This window comes from Melozone crissalis, unplaced genomic scaffold (genome assembly GCF_028551555.1).
Source record: "Melozone crissalis strain CALT ecotype California unplaced genomic scaffold, PUWL_Pcris_2 ptg000033l_1, whole genome shotgun sequence".
NCBI classification, from domain to species: Eukaryota; Metazoa; Chordata; class Aves; order Passeriformes; family Passerellidae; genus Melozone; species Melozone crissalis.
The window spans coordinates 2,866,360-2,891,143 of NW_026535811.1; the positions used below are offsets into that span (position 1 = coordinate 2,866,360).

The following is a 24,784-nucleotide window of genomic DNA, read 5'->3' on the forward strand; positions in this document are numbered from 1 at the left end:
AAGCTTGTACTGGCTACAATTATTGGTACTTTTATAAGTATCTGATTCATATTTGCAATTATTTTATTTGCAAAAGAAATATTTAAATTATACCACTGGAGAGGGAAGCACAACCCTTTTCTATTGTTCTCTGAGCTTACATGGGTAATAGAAAAGTAATTTTAGAACATGCATTTCATCACTGGCTGCAATTAGTTGTGTATCCATATGATTGATTTTTCTTCTTGATTGGAAGACAAGAAAACAGCTTTAGAACTCCACATGTCCCACTTTTTGCCCCTAAATCCCAACTGTGCTGTTTTCTAACAGTGCTGGCAGAACTGAGAAATCTATTTCTGCCTCAGACTTAGCAATTGGTTTTCCATGATCAGTAGTAAAATACAGTGTCCACAAAGAGAAAAACTGTGCTTAATACTTGCTATAGGACTAAAAGTATGTACACAGATTTCAAGAAAACAACAGGCAAAAAATGAAAGTTCTTCACTTTTTTTTTGGCGTGTTTGTTGTGTTTTTTAAAAGGGAAGAATTCTTAGAGAGAGTTAGAGAAAGTTCTCTATGTAATGAACTAACTCAAATGTAGAATTCCCTGACAAAAACCTTGAGGAACCCTCACACTGTATTTGTTCCTCCCTGTCTCCCCCACTAATAAGCACCTTAAGAAATGTGAAGATTTCTACCAAAATCCCCCGTATGCCTTTTTACCTTGCCCTAAGATTTCCCATGTTCAAACAACAGCAATATTGTCTACTTAGATTCTAGTGACTTAGAGTGGAAGAAATCGCAGCACACCTGTGAGTCCCAGCACAATGGATGCTGATCTCATTACACTACACTAACACAAACACTATTTTCCTTTCTTTAAAATCTGCACTTGCAGAATCACAGGGTGGTTTGGGTTGGAAGGGTCCTTTAAAATCATTCAGTTCCAAGACCCTGCTGTGGGTAAGGCCAGCACCCACTAAATTAGATTGCTACACCCCTCAAGCTGACCTTGAATCCAAACTACGCATTTCTATGAAAGATTGTTCAACTCCCAATCAACAGATAAGTCTACAATGCATGTGTGCATCAGTTTAAACATTTTTTCTCCTCTCCTTTTTTTGTCCTTGAAATAGCTGTCTTGCCCATAAAGGCAGCTGCATGAAAGTAAGCCACAAAATCTAAATTTAGGATTAACTTTCACTAATGTGCTCCTGACTTCAGATTCCAGCTCTTGATCACACAAACACCATCAGAAAAAAAAATAGCTGGAAACCAGCCCATATATTGAAATTCAGTCACACTGAGAAACTAAAACTTCAGTTTTAACAATGCCTGCTATAGGTCCAAAATAACATAAAGCCTTGGTACAGTGCATGTATTATCATATTCCAAGTTAAATATGGTATCAAAAAGGGAACATCTTTGGGAAAAAAGCACAAACTATGTGTCAGGCACTTTTCTAAAACTTTTCAAACCATAACTGGACTTCTTGTCAGATGGGAAACACTGTTTTATGACAAACTGCAGGTTTAGTCATGATGTCATAACTTTTTTCTTGTCACGTACAGAGCAAACAATCCCAAATATTCTATATGGATTATCTACAGAAGCTACTGCTAACTTTTCTTGCTCTACCCAAGTTTTACTTTCAAAATCCCTAAACCAACATCCTTAGATCCTCAATATCTGTTACTCGCAACTAGAAATTGTCTTTTTCCAGAAAGTGTATTAATAGTCTACAGCCACAGTACAAAATATTTGCAGAAATTATTACATTCAGATTCTGTGTACTTTGAGACTACCTGATAATGTCTTCAAATAATCAACAGCTGATAGATCAAAGATGACAGAGAATGCCTTTGCAGTAGACAGGAAATAGGAGAAGAGGAGAATGAAAAAATCTTACCTGTTTGTTCTTTTTTTTCTCTAAAATAATATATCCAGCAATCCGTTACTAATGGGTAAAGTCTCTTCTCTCCAAAGATAAAGGAGCAGTTCAGGCTGTCACTTCAGGATCTCTGGACGGTAAGTCACACCAAATCAGCTTCCCACCAGATAATTATATAGCTCTAGAGGCCTTCTAATAAATCAACTCAACTATTATGCACAACTTTGAACCAATCTTGTCATTTTTCCCCCAAAACCTAAATCTCAAAATTTTGCATTGAATTTGAAATACAACAGATTGGGTCCGGATTGGTGGATATGTTACTTCAAGAGAAAGGAAGTAAACATGTAAGAAGTTTAATTTCTCCAGTGTACCCATACCCACCATTATTAATGGGCAGTAATGACCAGTGACTTTAACAAACAGGATACAAAAGTACCTAGCAATGCAGCTTTTTGTTCTAAATTCAAAATAACCAAATCTCCTATCTATGTCAATCAATGTGTAATTTTTTCTAGTAAATCTAACAGAAATAGTTTAGACATCTGGATAAACTTCCTTATTGTCTCCACATCTGAGTGTTTGGGCAGAGTGCCTTTATATTTTACATCTGCAATGCTCTGATGGACAGAAAATATTCTGCCAAGAGAGTAACAGACATGAATTGCCAATGAAGACTGGAGCTGCTCGCCTGTGTTTTCTACATTTCACCAAGCATTACACTGAGGGTTGTATCAAATGCAGCCACCCTTCATGAATTCTGGAAGTTACAGGGAGCACCCAACTTCATTTTTAATACTACATTCTTCCCCCATTTTAAGGAGAAGCCTGCAATGAACCTGTGCACTACCATTTGTTGTCTCTAGAAACATTTACCCCACAGGAGCAAACCTTGCATCATTGCTCTTGAAGAGCACATCCACTGGAATCCATGGGTGGAAGCAGCTGCTAGCACTCCCACATGCATCCTCACAGATTCATTTAGGTTGGAAGAGACCTTTGAGATCAACAACCCCAATCCTAATGCTACATGCAAGTATTATTACTTAAATTTTTACTTTATTTTTATTTTATGCGATTATTCTGCATAAAATCTCCCACTATTTTCTGCTCATCTTCCATTTGTCCTTTCATTGTGCTCAACATCTAAGAGCTCATTTGATGTGTTTTCAAGTAACCTTCAGTGCCAAGTAATACTTGATTAATTTAATTTTGCCCCTACACCAGAAACCAGGCTGGAAAACACAGGTTGTCACAACTCTCTTAACTATTCCAATACTTGTAGCAGCCAAGTTAAGGACAAGAAAGATGGAATATCATAATATTCACTTCTTTTCAACTTGCCAAGGGCAGTTTGTTGAAACCAGGATGTTTTCTGACTCAGCAGATTATTCCTTTACATCCTGTCTATAAGGTCTGAGAGCCAAGTTCCTGAACCCTCAACAGGACCAGCCCTGTATGCTGATGATAATCCACAATATTCCACTGGTTTCTAAAAAGCTGCAAAATTGTGCAGTAAGAGATCTAAAAAATAATAATGTTGAGGGTTTACTCTCTCAACTCTCAGTAAAATCATGTACAATATGAGCATAATAAATGTCTTTAGAAAGAATACCTATATTTAATGAAGGTCTACAATGACAAAAAAATATGAAAAGGATTGGCTAAAATCAGACTGTGAAGGAAATGACTCAGAGAGGAGCTGGATGTACACTACCAAAATATTGCTCCAAAGAAAAAAGGAGCTAGCATGACAACAGTAGGTTGTCAAATAGGTATCCATAAGGAAATTTACCTTTTCTGTGACATAGGTACTGCAATATTCATGATGAGAGGGACATACTAAGCCACACAACCAGGAAAAAAAGGAAAAACTCATGAAAATATGAACCATTTTGCCTTTGCAATTTCATTTCTGCGACAAATGAACTGCACAGTCACATGGCTGATAGGAATGAATGGTAAGGGCAGGTAAAACCCACAAAGACCTTCCAATAGGAAAGCAGAACAGCTCATTTAGAGCTGAATGGAGCTTTTAGTCAAAGGACAACTCCATGTGTATCACAAAAAGAGATAATTAAACCCAAAATGTGCAACTACATAAAATGAGCCCATTTGCAAGCAAAAGGGGAGCTGGACAAGGATGTATCCTTCTATGCCAAAGGGAGTTATGTTTGAGACAGTCTCCAGTGCTTCTCAATTTAAGAAACTACATTTCTCTCTTCTTTTCACTAGAAATGTAAGAATATATCAATCTGTGATATACTTATTACTCTCTTCTGGTCACTGTTTAATTTACCTTTCCAAAAGTAAGATTTCCAATTTTCTAGTTGTCATTTTCCTAGCTAAGATTCTTTGTTTTTCTTTTAAACATTCTAAATAGCAGTTCTTCAGACAACAGCACAGAGCTGTACTATTTCCATTACCACTTCTTACAGCTCTCCTCAAAAATCCCAACATTATTTTTTAACTGAAACACTGAATGATTACTTCCTGCAAGTTTTCCAAAATGAAAGATTCCTTCCTTTTATGTTAGGATTCCAGTACACCCTCATGAAGTTTCATTTGCAATTTAGGTTTTGGGAGATATTTTGTCTGCAGCAATTATCAAGAACGGGTCTTTAAACCAACTCTGACTTTAAAAAAATCTGGCTTTCCCTGAAAGGTGAGCAATTAAGATTTATGAGACAAGCTAAATGCACAAAATGGACACATAGGCTCCATTTTTGACTGGCTGCCACAAAACAATTAATAAAAGTCTCTTCTTGGACTGGTCAAGACTAATATCCAACACTTCAAGTGTTTTTTGTCTCAGAGTAGATTTCTAAAGTTAGCATAAAAAAAAAAGCAGCAGCAAATGAAGGAAAGGAGCCAGCTAATTAATAGATTGCCATCACAGACACTCACATGCTTGGCTACCTCATGTGAGCCCTGAAGCTTATTTCAGCATAAATGACAGGGGAACAAAAGATGTTACAAAATTCTACTCAGACCACAATTATCCTCCATTCAAAGCTCCCAGGAACAGATTGAGAAGTACAGGGATAAAAAACAAACAGAGGGACTCCAGACAACAGTATGAAAAAATGCTGCAGTGACACACATTGAGCCAGGATGATTAACTACTGCAACCCTCCAATGTTTTGTTCTCTCCCTCAGGAGCACCAGAAAGGACAGAAAATCAGCTGGTGAAACAACAGATATTGAACACAAGATGATTATTAGCAGAAACAATTGTGGACAATTTTAGGGCTCTAGCTGTAACCAGCCTAGCCAAAAAACCCCAGTTTTGCTAGGTAAGGCTGACACTCAGAAGTACTACTGGTGTTTCTGAGCTATGGCCACCTCTTCAACCCAGTGTCTCTACAATTGAGTTTCTTTCATCTAGACCAAATAAGAACACAGATTAAGCTATTAAAGGACTTTGATCCAAGAACAAAGCTTGCCATTATACTTTGAGGTAGACAAAATATTTAATTCCAAAATAGAGAAAACCTAAGGTACAAGTTTCCTCTGGTAACTGGTGGTTGCTTTCTTTACTACTACTACTGCTACTATTACCACTATTATTAATAATAATAATATTAATAATCAGAGATTAGGATTTAAGATTAGATCAGTTCCTGGCACAACCATATCTGCAAACTTGCAGGGATCTATGATCCTTATGCTATCCTTCCAAGAAACTCATTCCTTCAAACACAGGTTATGATAACCTTAAAACTCATTTTCCTGTGGTTACTTTGAGTCAGAAATTTTCAGTCTGAACTGCACAGTTCAGTATGGAAAAAAATCTGTTTGGTAAAATAGTCTTTTTCACATGCAATGCACTATTTTTACTCTTTGGTTTCGAGTTTAATTTAGTTTTGCTTTCTGTCATAACTATTATTAAAACCTATATAGAAAATGTAACTACAGAAAGAAACCCCTGTAACAGGAAAGTATTTTTAGTTATAAAGCTGCCTTAAAATATATTTTTTACAAAGTGGAAGATTTTACCTGAGGAGAAAGAGAAGAGAGGGAAGACAGGGACTAAAACTTGGTGAGGTTAGGGATGGGAGAACAGGAGGCATAAATTGCTACCTAAACTCAAAAAAACCCCCAAATCCTATTTCATTTTCATATCCTACATGGAAGAACTTCAGTCTGAAGTAGTGTGGGTGGGACTTACCATCAAGTGATCCAGGACTGACAGCTATGAACTGCCCCAACTGTATCCATAAGAGGATGAAGCAGCTCATTAATAACGGATTGGTGGATATGGGAATGATAAACACTACTATACCTAGAATTGCAGGTACAGATTAAGGGAGAAAGAAAGAGAAAGTTAGAAAAAACTGTGCAGGAAATACACTCAGGTCACTGGTCCTGCATTTCTGACTTCCTTATTCTGTTCACAGAATGAACCATAGTCACTGCCAGTGTTTCCACTGAATTTAACAAAAGCAGCTCTTAAGCAGGAATGTCACCATCAGCCACGATCCAAAACTCAATGAGCAAGTGTAAAGTATGAGAGAAAATACCTCACTGTTACAGTGCAAGCAGCTCAACCTCAGAATGCACAAACCCCCTGAACTTTAGCACTATTTACTTTTACACTCCCTGCCATTTATAGATTAAAAGAAACAGGGACAGAGAAGCAATAAGAGTTTTTTCACCTGCTTTTGTAAAAGAACAGGACTTTTGGGTACTATTACTGCAAAGAAGAAAGCTCAGCTCACTTTTCTTCAGCTCACTCCAGTGATAGTATTTTTGAATTGACATATTGTATTAGGAAAAATAAAGAGAATTTTTCTAAAAATGAGAGATAATGTATGTTACAATGAGCCTTACCTTGAAAGGTTTGTCCCCACTGTGTGTCAGCATATGCCTCTGCAACCAACTTTGACTTGTTGAAGGTGTATTATATACTTTGCAACCTTTCCACAAGCAAACAAACACCTAATAGAGTAAAAACGTGGTAAGTTTACACAAGTCAGAGAGAACAGTAAATAAAAAGCACATTAGCAAAGAAGGCTGTTTTTACATCTCACAACACTTCAAAGAATTTTGAACAATAACCATTTATTTTGAAACACACTTCTCATATCTCACCAAGGAAAAAATAATTACAACCCCAAGTATTCAGTAAGAACAGGTCACTGGAAGAAAATACCAACAGACAGATGCTCCTGCAGATAAACACAATCAAGAGCAACAGGGTCTGCTGTATTTGGGTCTGCACTAGGTATCTGTATCCACCAGATGTGGAGCCAGAATATTTTTAAATGAAAAATTTGCATTTTCTTGGTAGTAGTTACAGAAATATAATTATTTGCTCTCCTAAGCAACTAAGTTATTTCTTGAGCATGAAAAAGTAAAAACTCTTAATTGCAATGCCATCTATCTACTGGAGTTTTGTATTCTGGAATACCAGATACTTCTAGTTAGGGCCTTACATTCAATTCCCGATGAAGGAAGCCACCAATTCTCATAGGATTCAAAATCTATGGCTGTTTTGTGATTCCAGTGTACAGAACAATCACATGCACAATAGTGCATTAAGGGGAGCAGAACTCACTCATGCTGCTTTTCTCTCTCTCATTGTGTTTATCTGTAACTGAGGGAATAAAAAAGCTCAATGAACTTGCCTTTCATTAGAATTTCCTCAACAGGTCTGTGGGTGAAGGGAGGTAAAGCCCTAATTTGTCACAGCAAAAGAAAGTTCCCAGGAACAGCACTGTTCATAACACAGGTTTTCAGAAATGCAGGAAACTAATTGGATTTCAGTTTCTTGTTCTCTTTTGGAGAATAAAACCCCCTCACCCTTCAAAAGATGTTATTTTCCAAATGAAAAAGCAGCCACAGGAGTTCTACGTTCTTGCTGTACAATAGATCCATAACCAGCTTTACTCAGACAAAGCTGGAAACCCCTCAGTGGCTGGGACTGATCCACACCCACTGACACAAGGCCAAGTCCCTGAACCTTTGGGGTCTGTCACTCCTCAGTTTTGAGATCCCCTCAAAGCCACAGAACTGGGATTTCTGAGATTTCTGGCTCTGCAGCAGCTCCATAAGTGTGCTGGCATTTCCAGCAGCAACTGCAGACTGCAGGGCACTTGGCAAAGGTGTTACTGGAACTTAGAGATGGGGGAAATACAAGGACCTGGCTTTGCAACCACATGCCAGGAGTCTACACAAGGCAGCTTGGGAACCCAAGAAGCTGATCCCAAAATATTTCTGAAATAACATCTTTCAAAAGCAAAACTGTTTTGTCAAAAAGCTTCCCAGGCTCATCATGGATGTATCTGGTTTGGACTGAAGCCATGACCTCGGTATTAGCTGGAAAAAGTACATTTACCATGCAAAGATGTTTATCCTATTCCTTTCCATTCTCAATAAGCAATTACTTAACCCCTACTTTTCTTCAAATGTAGAGCCATTGCAGTTCAGTGAGGTCTGAAATCCCGTGAAAGCAGAAGACAATTTCCAACACACTTGAACACCTCACCGGCAGGTGGCAGACAAATCCCTGAAACAAACCCATCAGGACTCATCTCCCTTCCACAGCCCTGCCTTGGAACTTCGCAAAAAATTAACTCCAGTAGGGGCATTCAAAAGTGCGAACTCAATGCAACACTTATTAGACACTTTGTGCTTCCAACAACCTCCTCTTTCAAGTATACAAATATAGTCCAATATTTTCTAAATAAAAATGTCCACAAATCATGTCACATGAAATGTAAGTGACAAGAAAGAAAATACAGGGAAAAAAACCCAAACCAAAATCTGCAAAATCTTCCAGCCCCTTTTTAAGAAATGTAAAGGATGGGATAACAAAGATCCAAACACACCTTATTCATTTCACTGTTTCATGCAGGTTTCATGTAACACCTTAATACACCTGTGGACAGAACTCAGGAATCATCTCATGGGTGGCTAAAAAGCCACTACACTGGATGGATGATTCTGCTCAGATACTGGACTGAAAAAAGCCATCAAATATGAAACTGAAAAGTTCGATCATGCCAAAAAATATTATCTAAATACAGTTAGAGTCACAGCTGCCTCACTGACATATTTACATAATAAATTATTTAAAGTAATGCAAATTAGCATTTTATTTAAGTTTCTTATTCACTGAAGATAAAGTGCAACAGTCTAACATTTTCCTTCTGAAGAACTGACAGGGCAAAAAGTCAAAAGATAACAACTATTCTACTTTGAGAACTGATATTATCTCTCCCAGAAATTGAAGAGCTGCAACACACAGTGCCTAAAACAAGCAGATTGCTTGTGCTGGATGTAAAGGTAGTTTACATGATATATTCCAGACATCAGAGGTAATTTGGGAGCTTGAAGATAGGAGGTAGTTAAGTACAAAGTTGAAATTACTCTACTAGAAGACGTTTTTAAACATTAAAATTGAGACCAATTATCATTTGACCAGGGAGTAGACTGGAATTTACATGTTTATATACGCAACTCAATTTAAAAAAAAAATTAGATGCAATTATATAGAAGGCAAACTTGCCATCAGTATTACACACAGAGCTGTTTTGTTAAGACTTTGTACTCTTGAGTCAGTCTTACATCTTCCCTTCTGGACATTCGGGATGGATTTTACCTGTAGTGAAACTCCTTTGGTAACAGTAATTAAGATGTGACTTCACCTGAGTTCACATGCAGGAACACGTACACTAAGAGTTTGAAGAAAATGAATTCCAAGTGTAAGCACTTCAGGGATATTGAAATCAACACACTATCAAAACCCTGGAAATCTCAAGTTACTGAAAATAACTGACTACATTTTTAAAGTGAGGCCACTAACTTTCCTGCCACTAGCTAGAAAAAAGGAATTTTGAAACAAAAGTTAGTGCTGTCATTCAAGAGGGAAATACTGGCAAATAAGAAAGAAGGGAAACCCAAAGGTAACACCAACCCCTCCTCGCTGCCCATCCACGTGTATGGAGCGAATGTGGTCGGCCAGGTCCGGGCTGGAGCTGAAGCAGGCGTGGCAGTGGTCCCAGCAGCAGGTATAGGCAATGCTCTTGGCAGAGGAGGCAGCAACTCCCTGCCCATTCATCATCACCGGCGTGGAACGCCCGCTGGAAATTGTGCTGTCTACGTCCATGATAGTGCTGCTTATGCTGCAAGACAAAAAAACCCAAAAAACGAAATCAAAGTTTGTGTTTGTTGCATGTTAACAGAGCAAATCCAAATTGTAGCTCTTTTGTTTCAGATCTATTTAGACAGGTTGGAAAGAAAACCTTGCACAAATTTATTATTTATAATATGTATGGTTCATTGCTTCATTAATAAATGTACAGTTAGGAAACAGCTACTATTATCAACAGTGTAAGTTCTTCTGGACACTGGGAACAAAAGGGAGGAATGGAAAATCCTGCATATATTGAGTCCAGCATCCCCTGCCAACACTACAGCCTTAAGAAGAATACAGCACTTCAGTTCTACCCAGGGTTTAAAGCACAACCACATGGCCCCAGCATAGTTTCCCTCGTGTGCATGGCCTAAACTGTTTGTTTTGATTTTGCAAAACGATTCCAGAAGCCAGAATCAGCAGAGGAAATCTGTGGCCAGCAGGGGTCACTTCCATCAGCCTTTCTGCTCTGTACCTCGGCAGATAGAGACAAGCATTAAATGGATCAGAAAAAACTTGCAGAGATCATGCTCTTTCCCTATATAAGCATAAACTATGGAGATGGAAGTCCCTCCTCAGTAAATACCTACTGATACACCTTTTTTATCTTGTGAACCTGCTCAGTTGCCATGAGGGCCTTTAAGTTTTTCTCTTCCACGAAGCCACAGCATCACAGAACAGCTCATTTTTGACAGAACCTTAAAGACCAGGTGGTGAAATTTGCTCAAACAGAAACGAATGAGATCAGCTTGCCTGTGTTGTTGTCCAGTGGAGTTGTCAATGGGTGTGTTCAAAGGCTGGCATTTCTGCTACCTCTGAACAATTTTCTCAATGGCTGACTAACCTTGTTCTGAGGGAGGGGGGAAGTTTCCCAACATCTCATCAGAATTTCCAGTGCTGCAACTTCTGTCTCTTGTCTCTCATCCTTGGCAGCTGCAGGGCTGAGATGACTCTGCCTCCTCCCTTGTTAACCCTCCCTATCAGATCACAGAACACAGAAACACCCTGTCCTCCTCCTCCCAAAACTGAACACATGCACTCGGCCTCTCCATGCTCAGGATTTGCTTCAGCACCCAAACCACTTTGGAGAGCCTCCACCAGATCCTCCCAGTACAACTGGGATGTGTTAAACTATTCTGCTTTTAAGGTACAGATGCTGTTCCTTATTTTTACCATCACTGTTTACATGCCCAGTACTGTTCTATAACACACTGAGATGAATGACAGAAAAACCACCATTAGGCAAAATCTCAAGGTACCATTAACATGTCTGCTCCTCTGCTGTAAGAGTCTCTACTACTGACTTCTCACATTATCTGTATCTTTCTGAATCACTACAATGCTAGCAGATTTCTTCTGTGACAGATTTTAAAATAATCACAGATATTTGCTTTGTTTAGATTTCCCATTCTCACCCACCATGCAGATTCCAGTGCTTTTATCAATAAAAAGTGACTTGTCTTAGTCTAAATAACAGATTCCCTTTAGCAATGCTCCCAGTTACAAGTTTTAGTTTTAACTACCCTGGGTAATCTGGTTTCATGAACCAACACTTATCTCAAGAGATACCAGCAATATAACAAATCCCAACCACAGAATCCTTAAAAATCATCCTCCAGTTCCATCTGCTATTAAAACTGACCAACTATTTCAGGCCTTTGTCTTCCAAATTAAAAAGAAAGGTACCTTTTAAACACCTTTTGCTTTAACGAAGATATATCAAATACAGAGTTCCTAAATGCTACACCAACACCACATGCCTTTCTTCCACCCCCCTCCCAATTTCAAACAAGGTGTAACAATTTAGAAGGCATAGCTCCTACCCATGGAAGCCATACAGGCTATTTGCTGCTACACAGCCAATTTCCATGTGTCCACTATCTTTACTTTCTTCCCTTTTCTACATCGTGAATACACAGAGCTTCCCATGCTCCCTCCCCATGTCTCACTTCCTTCCCCAGTAATATTGATTCCTTTTATGACATACAATCAATCTCCCAAACTGTCACCAGCAAGTACTAAAGTATTCCACTGGCCCCAAGCTGAAGCTCCCAGCCCCAAGAGCATTAAGAGCCACTAACTACAGGCACTGTAACAGCATTTTAGGATCCCTGGAGGAAATTGTCAGAAGCTTTATCAGCAAAACCTGTTGCAAGTAATCCTAATTTTTCCACTGTGCCAGGCTCACGATAGATGCAATTATGAGACTGACATCTTCTCCTTCCTCAGCTGATGCCTAGGCCAAAAAATGATCCCAACAATAAAGCCTGTGAAACTGTACTGTGAAAGCAAAATTTACCCATAATGACAGAACAACTGAACAATTAATTACAGTTAATTGTGCCATCACCTCACCTCCCCCTCAGTTTAAGCTATCCAAATGCAGCTTTCTCAATACCACACTTGGAAGCAGGTTTGGACACACAGCATGGCACAGAGCCCAACCACTTCTGCCACAGACAGAGCTGTTACACGGATCAGCGGTCCCGACAGGAAGCTGCTCAGCCAAGGATGGCAAAGCACTGCACACGCAGCACTCGTGCAACAGCTGCCTCACACCAGCTCAGCTCCATAAATAACCCTGCCTTTCCCACAGCTGAAAGGTACCAAAGGAAACTGCTTCCAAACACTTGCAAGGAGGAGTTCGAGCTTCAAAGCTATTTCCAGTCAGTACGAGTTTCTACACCACAGCCAGCATTAGGGCTGCTCTCACACACCCCACAAACACTGCAAGCAGATTTCTGACTGAGAGGATGTGTGGTGCTGCTGACCACAGGCAGAGTATGAGAGTATTTAACAGCTCCCTGGGTTTATAGTCTGGTCTCAAGTGGGAAAGCAATGAGAAAACATAACCCTGAACAAGTTCTGTGAAAGCATTTTGGGGCAGGGGAAAAGTGCACGCTCACAGAGGTGCGTGGTTTCTCCATTCCACAGGCATGAAATCCACTTAATTCCTCTAAGAAGAGATAAAAAACCCCCTGAAAATTATCAACCAAAACCATGACAGTTTAGTTCACATTGCCAATGCAGTGAAATATACCTTGACACAAAATCACAGGTCTCCAATTTTACAGCCTAAGGAATGCAAATGCTTAGGCTTTGTGGTTTTTTATAAGATATTTACCTTCTTCTGGAGAAAAATATGTAAAAATCAACGGATTCCAGCAAAAGCTATCATGACAAGCGGGGTTATTAATGACATAAGAAACCAGTAACAAGCTAATTTAGCTATTACTGTTTAAATGTTTGCTGGGTTCAGGTTTAATAGCCTAAGTGTTTGCTAAGGGCTAACAGATTAACACGGTATCAAAATTTGGTATCAGAGGAACTGGAATAAAAAAGGCTGCCCACAGCACTTCAACCAAGTAGAAGAATATAGAATTTGCAAACTGAGAAAGAAGTGCTACACTGAACTATGATTCTGTAAGCTATTCAAAATCCTCTCTAAAAATGGGAAAAAATATAACTCTAATCCAGTTGAGCAAAAACAGCTTAATATTTAAGACAAAATACCCTCCTTCCTTCCAGAAACTCATTGCCCCAGCCATTTCTTGTCTAGTATCTGTTAAATAAAAATGCAACACACATTGTTTTTGTTTCCTCTTCTGTGCCTCCAGAACCAGTGTACTTCAGGTGATCAGGTGCCTCCCAGTACTAGGAAATCTAGAATTAGTTTCTGCCTCACTAAGGAAGTTCTGTCCCTCACTAAAGAGGCAACGGCTGCAAAGAGAATCTGTGAAAGACCAGTGCCCAGCACAGCTCAAGTGTGTGTAGTTTTCTCTTTCTTACACTGAGAAAATATCAGGAAGCTTTTCAGAGAATAGTCTGCAGTGTATGTAACATCAAAGACACTGACTTGGGCGGTCTCTTGACCTGCCCATTTCGAGATGAAGCAGAAAGATAAGTTTTACAGTCAGAGCTGTGGCTGCTACTAAGTCTCTGAAGACTTAACTGCAACACTGTGTCTGTTAGAGCTTGCCAATTCACCCATTTTTTTGTTTCTCAGAATTTCACTAAGGGCGTGAGGACAGGACACACAAGCAAATCAGATGTGTGCACAAATACTCAGCCCAAGATGGGCTTGGACTACAGAAAAAGAGTGTACACCTTTCAGTCCATGACTGGGGCTTTTCAATCCAATACAACTTTCTATCTGCTTGGGATGATCTGACAGAGGGAAAGGTTCCTTTACAAAGGGAAGGTAGTAATGGAAATTACACCATTCTGCTTTCTCACCCCAAACCCATAAAGCCTACAAGTGGGAAAATAATAACGTGCATAAGAGGAGAAAGCAAAGTAAGAAAAACACAGACATCCTGGTAATAGAACAGAGACACTGAAACAGATTTTAGCTAAATTCAAGCAAGTTTCTCTGCCCATTGCTAAGTCCCTTTCTCGCAGGCAGGGGATCTGTTTGAAGCCTGCCTGCCACTATCAAAGCAGAATGACACGAGCAGAGCGGAGGCGCTTGTGGCATTCCCCTCCTGCCAGTGACAGACAGGTCTGGGTTTGCTCCCAAGCTGTAGGCAGGCTCCAGCTCCATTGTAATGGATCTATAGACCATGGCCTGATGAAGAACATTAGACATTTGAGTTTCAGAGAGTTCAGCTCAGGGGTCATCCCAAACAATAGAGCATCAAAAACAGTCACTGCTGGAGAGAGCCTGCATACACAATAGCAGTTTTTAAGAAGCTCCATTCAAAAGGCTGACTAATTACTAAAATTTAGAACTGTTACAGCAAGCACAACATGATCTTCGAGCTTATGTTGTCCCTATTTTCAACCTAATCAAGCACCTGAATCAACTTGATGTAAAAATCACAGGTCTAGAGGCAAGAACTGAATGCCTTTCTGAAATGCCTTACTAAACCCACACTTCATTTCACCAAGTCTGCAAACACTGGCAGCATCTGCCAAATGCAGCAAGGTAGAACTGAAAATAAAATCTTCTCAGAGGGGTCAGACATTTTTCTGTCCTCCTACAAATTTTCCCTCTACCAAGATATCAACAGCTTTGAAACAATACTAACATTTAAAATGTGTTCATTAAGCAAAACCATGCAAGCTTAAATAGAGGAATCATTACCTCAAAGGCATTGTTTCAGGTCTTATTTTTACCTGTACTTATTTTACCTGTGGCTAGAAATAATGCAGTCTTCATTATCAAGAACATTAAGGTATTTTTAGCAGCCCTTTCATGTTAAAAGGTTAGTGCTTACACAATTACATGTGTCTAGCTGGTTACTTCAGTTCAAACTCCATTTAAAACAACCCTGAAACAAAAAATAATACCTAAAAACTTGTAAGATGCTGCTAGTCATTTTCACAGAAAACAAAAAGCATTTTTCAAGCACTTTAAATTCTGGATTATTCTGTTCCTTTAAGGATCTGAGCAAAATTAAGCCACTGTTGCAGTTTTGTAAATGTGGATATTTTCTAGAGAGAAAAAAAACGAAATCCAAATTATTCCCAATTTAAAATGTACAGATTTTAAACTACATATTATACACCTGGGCTCTAATTTTTGTGTACATTTAAATGTGAATAAAAATATGAGACTATGATGTAATGCATTAAATAAAATGGTATACTGCACATCACTGCTGACACACATATGGCTCTCCAAGGAGAGTGTTTTCCTCACTATTCCAAGTAATTCCTCCTATTGAATTTAATGAATGAAATGTCCAAAATTTATTCTTTCCCTGATTTTGTTAATCTTTCAGAACAACAGAGAGGAGGAGGAATAACATCAAAAAACCTGAAAGAATAGCAAAATCATTTCATTTTTAGTTTGCACCAAGTCCCATTAGCAACCATCCACTTGAAGGGAGAGCAGAGCCAGGCACAGAACACATGCACAAAAGCCCAATCAATTTGCTATTATACTTTTAATGTCTGCTAAACATAGTCCCTGTAGACCTTAACTGAAGTAACCTTCCCTGAGGCGAAATGCAGCCCTAACAGATGGGCCTTACACCGCGCCCCCGAGGGTCAAGCAGCAGCGCTTCAGCCCGATCAACAGGAGCTCGTCTGGGGCACAGCACCTCCACCCGAGCCTGCTGCCAGCCCCACACGCTCCGTGCACGAGGTGACCGAAGGACCCAGCTGAATTCAGCTGACACCAAACGATCCTGACAGATCCTATATGGAAAAACCTCGCCTTGGAAAGCATCGAATTAAAAATGAACAGCAATTGCAGCGAGCACGCACTGCAGGGCGGCTGAAAGCATGACTGCTGAGCAGCCATCCAACTGCACACTACTGCGGGTTTTGAGAACAGTTTCTTCTGAAATACACTGATAACCCGGCCATGAAACATCAAACCAGCAGATTGCCTCCGAAACCAAATGCTACAAACCTTACTGGAAATAAATAAACAGGTTAAGGATTAAAAAACAAACAAGTAAACCAAACAAAAATAAATACGCTGCTGGTTTCTTTCTCTTTTACTAGTCAGAGAAATACTCTGTCATTTCCCCTTCCAGCTGCAGCTACATTGGTTTACTCCATGAGGGAAGCTTAAGAAATAAAACTGAACTGTTACAGTCAGGTAAAAAAACCTCACAATAATGGGAACAGTGTGAATGACAGTCAGTCACATCTCACAGCAACTTCAAGGGTTAAAACCTAGAAATCAACAGAAAAGCTTTTACAACCTGCAAGACTAAATCACAACTAGGTACTAATCCCAAAAGAAAACAAACAGCACCAACTGCAATCGTTCAATTACAAACACCAAGTCAAAACAGAAACATTGAAAAAAATAATAATGACATGCTTAGTGACATCCCCCAGCACCTCATTATTTCACTAAGGAAACTTGAGAGTGAAAACAAAAACTTCACAATTTTCCCCACTACTCCTCTTACTTTCCAAGATAAGAGGGGGAAAATTGTGGTGTACAGCTCTGGCCAATGGACAAGTTCCACAAAAACAACAGCTTTTCAACAACACCAAATTCAAAGCAATTTGTGCTCACTACTTCCTAATGCAATGAAAGATCCAGTGAAGATAAATCCTCACGAAACCTCAAAATTATCTAATTATCAACCCTCAGCTCCCATCATTGAGAGGAGGATCTTTCACCTGTCCTATTTTAAAATATTTCCATCAATTCCAAACAGAGGCCACAGATACAACAGATTAATAACAGATTATATTAGTAACATTAGATTTTTGTCTCCTAAACAATAGCAGAGGAAGAATAAATTCCTATGTTTTTGTAGCAAGATTTAATTTTTGCTGACATTCAATGAGTATTAAACAAACTTTAATGCCAATGTCTTTGTGAGGCTACTGTCAGAACATCTGCATGGGGGTACCAGTACTCAATAAAATGCCCAAGGCAATCACACACAGGTGGCCAAGGATATTTCAGTTCATCTTTTGGCTGTATGTTCTCCAAATAATCATGCTAATTTAAAAGTAAGATTAAAACAGAGCTCCCAAAACATGAGCAATCACCACGAGCCAGCAAAGTTTGAGATTTATCTCACCTTTTTTTGTTCCTCTGTCCATCTTTGGCAAATTTCATATTTTATGATGCATCTAGATTGGTAACAGATAAACTCCTCCTACTAAATTTCAGTAATTTATCGATATAATTCCCTAAACTAAATATTTATGTTTCACAAGCACAACAGTTTGTCTTACTTTAATGGATGTAGTCTGATTGTGGCATGAAAATACCATTATGCTTTAGAGCTCCTACAGTTCCTTTTCATTGAATCAGCTACCAGCCCAGAGAGACTCTTCAAAGGAGACAGAAAGCAACTCCAGCTACCTGCATATCTAAGGAGTTTTTTGGATGATTTTGCTGAGAAAACCATTTACATTTAAACCTTTAAAAAGAAAGTATCCAAAATAATTTCACCATTGATAATGATCATTTGCTGAGTTCAGGAAAACCTACCACCAGTAAGAAAAACAGTGTATGTGGATAAACCATCATCAAAAAAACCCCCAAAAAACCAGAGCAAATAGAGAATGCAGAACACTAAATGGCTGCCAAAGAGAAAGATTACTCACGTGGCAGCAAGAAATCAGAATACCTGGATCAAACAAATAAGGCAGGACTACATGAAGTAAAAGTCCACCACTGAGTTTTGAAGGCAGCACCTTCTCTTGGCACACGACACCCACAAAGATCCCTGGCAGACCGACAGAACTGACTCCACAGCCCTTCACAGGCAAGGCAGGCAAGGCAGGATGGGCAAAATTAAGTAAAAGCTACAATAAGACAACATAAAGAAAAAAAGACCTTCACTTCCAGGGCTGCATGACTGAAGAAGGCACCCACTCACCTGGAAGCACTTGTGCTTCTGAATCACATAAGCATTTTTCTGGAAATCAAACCTATCAAATCTTTGCTTTACACTGATTATTCTAACAAAACCTTCTCAAAATGAACAGACTCAAAACGTGTTCACAAATCAATCTTCAAAACAAGACTGCAACATTCTGTATTAAATATATGTATTGTTATATGGCTACTAAGCAAGCAACAGCAGAAAATAAAATAGTCAAGGGAGAGAAATTTATACAGCATGGCAAGTGGCAACATTAAAAACTTGTTTTTAAATTCTTTTTGAAGCAGCAGCTTATTTTAGAGTAAAGCTGCGTCTAGGTAAGGCATAAACACCTAGAAAAGGAAACACTGCAAACACTTCAGCCTGATAATATAAAACCAGGGAAGATAGGAAAGCTCTTTGAGATAGAGAAATTGAAGGAACTTAAAATAACAAACACGCACAGGAAACAAAACAAGACTGAGAAAGTGTGTTATGATTCACCACCTCTAGAGCTGTTCCACTCTCCTGGATCACTTAATTTGATTATTTAGATTGTTATTCCTAGAATATTTGAGATCATACTTGCATAACACAAACCATGGCATCACAGGATTTGTAGCATACAGAGAAACTGGAAACACAAGGAGGACATTTGGAATGCCAAAATATCCGAGCAGCAGTGCAAAAATAGAGCAGGTTAAACACATGTGCCTTGTGATATGACAGCACAAAGATGACATTCTGCAAAAGGATTACACAAATCAAGAAACTGCCTTAAAGATACAAATAAAACTGCCTTCCATTTCTGGGAACCATGTTATCTTCAGCTCAATAATCTCCCTGAAAAGTTAGAGAACAGCAACAAGTGGTTCTCAATTTTCAGTCTTTACTGATAGAGGAATGTGTTTAGTAGCACAGCTTAGGAGAAGCAGAGAAGAAAAACACTCACTAAAGAACCACCAGAAATAATTTATTCTTTTAACAGTGCTTCCCACTTTGAGAACCATAATCACTATGAAGTTGTCTAATCAGCACTGGAGGATAATAGCCTTCAGGTGTGGTGTCAAGGCAATTTCATCTGCTGTAGGTATTACCCTCCCATTCTCTCAACCCCAAAACACAGGAAACAAATGGAACATAAAATGACCAAAGAAAGATGCAAACTCACAGAGCAGATCTAAAAAATTTCAGTTATCATCATGTTAAATTAACTTAAAACAGAGAAAAATACACAGCTGGGATAGCGTTTCAGTACCTAGCAGCCTTGTCTATTTCTACCTCAGTGAATACTTGTTCCTTCAAGTATTAGCCATGTACCAAAAGCAAAGAAACCAGCAAAGTACAAGTCCACTTACTGGCTTAATTCATAACAAAAAGGCCATAAATGAAGGTTTGGCTCCTGTTCTGCAGGACACTGCATTAACTTCTACTTGTACCAACTGTCTAAGCTGTAACTTAGCACTCAAGTCAACCTAAGGAAGTCTACTTAAAGACATGCCAAAAGGAGTTTTATTTCAAAGGAAAAACAAATATTTACATTTCTTTGTTTGCACATATTGAAAATATTTTCTTTGCATTTTTAAGATTTTTTTTTCATTTGGAACCTAATCATTACTACAGCACAATAAACTAAAATGCTCAAAATAAGGACTTTACTGCTCAAAATAAGGACTTTACTGCAATTTTACAGGGGAGCTAGTAATGTATACAAAAGGCTACATGGAATGACATTAATAGTAAGTGGAAATTCTTTATGCTAGGTTCTTACTTAGGCATATTTAATAAAACATAATACCACTGTATGAGCCAACAGTAAGTTTTTTACAAGTCTCAACTCAAACCACCAAGGTGCAGTTTTCTCCCTCTGACATTATACAAGCTGTTTGAATTACAGCACTCCTCTATGGTGCACCAGGATGACAACAGGACTCTCAAAATCATTAATCTTTTGCTTTTCTCTATCAAATATCTTGGCATATACCTTAAGTAACCTCTATCAAATAAAGAAAGTATTCATTAAACATTAGCAACAGAAGTTCAGCGAAATTTATTTAAGAATGTAAATTCTAGTATAGAGAAGAAAATTAGATATGGGAAAAGAAATCCCAGGTCTTTCTTGCTTTACACTTTACCATTCTTAAGGGGGGAAAAAAGTACTTCAGCATCTCAAAAGGTTTCAAAATTTTTCCCCAGTTCTTTGTTGGTTTTGAATGCTGCAAAACCACAACTGTAATCATTATCTCTGAGTATCACAAAACCAATGATAAACAGCAAGCACAACATGGAATACTTATATTTCATTTTCTAAAACAAATATTTTTTGAACAACCCCAGACAGAAAGCTGTCTGACAGAAAGCTTTTTGTAGTTATAAAAAAGAATCAGTTACATAGATATATAACCAAAGAAATCTCTACCTCAGGGAATCTTACAAAATTGACACTTTGTATTTCTGCAAGTCATGGCATCGTATTTGTTTAACAGCAACAGGGAGAGTGGATAAAACTCACTGTTCGTACAAAGAAGTTCCTTACCCTCTTCTGCCCTTGCTCAACTTAACTGGAGATTACATTCCCACCTGTCTCAATGACTCCCTGCAATTACTTGGCTACTTTACAGCAGAGACCAATTTTTCACTTTCTTTGGGTTAAGTTCTCTTTTTCCCCTCAGGCTATTAGACATATCTCATTCACTCTCATCCCAGAAGTTTTCTGTGTGCATCTCACATCATCCCCTTGCCAGAAACCTCTATTCCTGTCTCGAAAGCTCCATCTGCTTTTCATCTCCCTGCTCTGCCGTGCACCACTTTCCCAGCCAAGAGCAGACTGCTCTACAAACACCCCAGGCAAGGGGTTCTGGTTCTAGGTGGATTTCCACACTGCTGATTTCCATGCCAGCTCCCCGTGCTGCTCATTCCCCCACCGTTCCTCTCCAGCTGGGCAGGGGTTCTAAAAAATATGTAAATATATGAAAGGTACTAGAAAGCTGTGGAAAGATCTGAGCACGAGTGGTATGGTAGAACATTTCCATGTTGGTTTTATCTGTGACCAGCTCCAGCAATGTGATGTCACATCGCTGCCAAACGGCTGTTCAGGCTGTGACACCCCGCTTAACTTCATTGGAAATGAAACAGGGAAAGCAAAAAAAAAAAAAAAAAAAACCAACAGTTTTTTTCCATTACTGCCTAGGAAATTCCCTAAAAAAACCCATCTATTAAACCTTGTATTTAGAAGTTACCAGACTTGATGATGTCACAAAGTTAACACAAAATGCACACAGACCGGTGTGGACGTTCAAATCCTCCATAAAAGCAAAACTAATTCTGTCTTACACTGAAGAGGAAAATGTTTTTCTCAAATTGTATGAAGTATATTTACATCTTACTACAATAACTATAACAGCTCATTATACCAAGCTCTTTCATCTAGTTCACAAAAAGACCTCATGTTAACCACTCAATTATACCAACCAACAGCTTTAGTAATAAAGATACTCACCATACAAAATATCTGGGCTGTTTTGTCTACCCATCAAAAGCTATTTTCTCCCGTGCCAGAAAGGCCTGAACATAACCATTACAGAAACAAGGGGTTTATTTTGCAATTTGAAAGCAAATAACTACAGCAACAATAAATGCAGTTAGAAATACTGCAAATACAATTTTCAGCAGAATTTCTGAAACTCAGGTAAACTTCTCTATAGCTCACTGTGACATGGCAATATTACACACATTTAAAAAAAAATTTAATGACTTAACCACCTTGCCATAAGTGCTAATGAATGATTCTTCACTTCCTGCATAGGAACAAGTGAGACTGTGCAGCAAAGAGAGGCCTGAAGCACTTTTTGATCTGGTCACATGGATCCATGAAACACACCTATTAGTACCACATGTCCTCAGGATTGTATTTCAAATTTACTGTTCTGCCTTCATAAATGTCACTCATACAACTTACGTGCCACTGCCAAGTCAATCTTGAAAGTTCTTCACTTCCAAGATTTTTAAAAGATAGACAAAATAAAGACTAGAAATAAAACCAACATTTTTAAATCAGCATACATCTTAAAAGTTGACAAAGCCTTCATTTTACATGAGATTTAAAAAACTCAGACTAGAGCCTGGAATTTTCATGTGTAAACCTCTTATCTTTCAACCCATTAGTTCCACACTGTCATTTCACTCAGCAAAATGAAAAAAACATCATAATCTGATGCACAGAAAAGTTTACTACTGAAAAACTTATCTGAAATGTGTTTTCCAAACTGCTTATCTATTAAATAGAAACAGAATAATAACATTCCTAGAAGTATTTTGCAAGTCTTATGTGGTTAAGAGCACAAATTGTCAATGAGTATTACTGAATACTCCTTGAGTCAGGGCCTCACAATAACTGGCTCGATGGTGAATAACAAAAAACGTGGAAAGGTTATCCTCCTTCCAAAACAAACCCAAAAAGAAAAGAAAAAAAAAAAGAAGAAGAAGAAAATAAAGCCTTACAAGTTCCATGAAAATGGCCTGTGAGAAGGACATTATTTAGGGCTAAGCCTAAAGCAAAGATTGCTTCATGGGTGCAAAGACAACCTGTTACACTTGGCCTAGGAGCACATCAATCAGCACTCCCAGCTCACGCAGCAGAACAGCTGATCCTGCAGCTTAAATGCACCTTTTGCATGCTCCTTGCCCAGCCAGGAGGAGGAGGGAGCAAAGGATAAACTGCTCAGAGGGGTAAAGATAATGTAAGAATAGTAAACCAGGAGTAACTTCTAGGTGACAGTAGAAAAAAAAGCTCTTCATACAGATTTACTACTTGAATTTCTGCTCAACAACTTCAAACTGCAAGACCTACCACTGCTTTCTAAATCAAACAAAATCTGATGATGAAACTATTTCAGATTTAAATGTATTTCCATAATAAGTGTTCCAGTAAACAATATTTAAATTATTTCAGTAAACTAAGTGTTTGTAAGAAAATATCATAATTCAGCAGTAACAACAGCAGGGAGCTGCAGATGCATCTCCAGCACGCTCAGCTCAGCTGGTTTATATCCAGATCCACGCATTTGCTTAGGTCCAGCTTCAGTGTTTATAGTTAACTGAACCGTTATTTTTTCTTTTCAAGTCCTGTCAAATGTTTCTCAGCACTGCAGCAAGACTAGCAGCTCCAGAGGACTCTGGAGGAACACATCCATCCTTTCAGCACAGGTCTCAAGTTGGGGAAAGGCACAAGGAAATGAGCAGCATTCACGTGCTGATAATGGTCTTTGTTCCGACTGTAAATCCAGAGGATCGCTAGGTTTGAATGCAGACTATTATTACTCAGCCAGCTGATCTGAGCTCGCTCACAAAAGTCACAGACAAACTCCTGCACAGCAGTGGGAACTTAGCACAATTCCCAGGGAAGAAATGGAACTGCTACAGATCAACGAGATACCTGCCGGTCCTAGAGTTACTGCTCTGAACTCTCCTGCTGAGCCGAAAATGCCACCTTGGTTACTTATCCCAGGTGTCAGTCTGGGCTTTGCTTTTTCCTTTCTGGGAGGGAAGAGAAGCATGTTGTACTGCAGGCATGGAAATGAAGGGTCAAAATTCACCCTAAATTTCAGGGCATTAGTAGTCACCTCTATATTTATTTCTTGTGTTTTATAAATACTGACCAATTTCCTACAAGTTATTTCTTTCTGTCAGCAGATACTCTCAAAACACAATAAAATGTTAAAAATAGAAGTTGTTGAACAGTAGCTCTATTTTGACCATATGCAAGACTTTCCTCTTCATCTGCTTTATTTCTATTTGATATCACTACAGGAAAAATCAGAGATAACACAACGTGGAGAACGATAAAGAACATGCACAAGGAAATGGGAATTTGATCACTCACGGAATTCAGGCCCTCTTACCACACCCTTTAATTCATTCAAATTTTCTAAAGAGGAAGCAAGAAAAAAAATCCCAAGCCCCGGGGCATGATCTGAATGTTACCAAACCTGCTGACAGCAGGAGAGTCTCTACCCAGTACACTCTCCTACCCGCTTCCTCTGGCTAAACCCAGGGTCTGAAAAGTCAAGCCTGTTAGCTCCATCTCTTCCCTTTTCTCTCCTCTCCCTCCCCAGAGAATCTTACTTTACAGCACACTGAGAGTCAGACACAGAGTTCCTCAGGACTTCGGAGACACAGGGAGACAGCAAAGGTCATGAAGCACTGTACAAGAAATTACTCCATATAAAACAACACTTAATAGACAAAACATCGTTCTCTAATAGTCACAGAACTTACATTTTAATTCAGAGGAGACCAAATCAACGAATGATTTATTCTTTCAGGATTTCAATGCATTAAGTCTAAACTGTTTCCAGCTCTTCCTTGGTATTTCACTATTCCAATTTACACACTCTAACTCTTCAGCACATCCCTACCTTTTGCAACACTCTGCTTGTCTGTGTGATCATCTGAAAGGCACAGGATTATGCTGTGGCTGCCTTC

The 24,784-nt window shown here is 38.8% G+C and overlaps 1 protein-coding gene across 2 annotated transcripts in view; it reads right to left on the reverse strand.

Annotated features, from left to right (window-relative positions):
* Positions 1-24,784, reverse strand: part of AEBP2 (AE binding protein 2) — a 41,151-nt gene that overhangs the window by 13,706 nt on the left and 2,661 nt on the right. For both annotated transcript variants that reach the window (XM_054282124.1, XM_054282125.1), the window contains exons 2-3: positions 9,792-9,999; positions 6,704-6,811 (exon numbers count right to left, since the gene is read on the reverse strand). In XM_054282124.1, the coding sequence (XP_054138099.1) occupies positions 6,704-6,811; positions 9,792-9,999 (316 nt within the window). The remainder of the gene's footprint in view (positions 1-6,703; positions 6,812-9,791; positions 10,000-24,784) is intronic.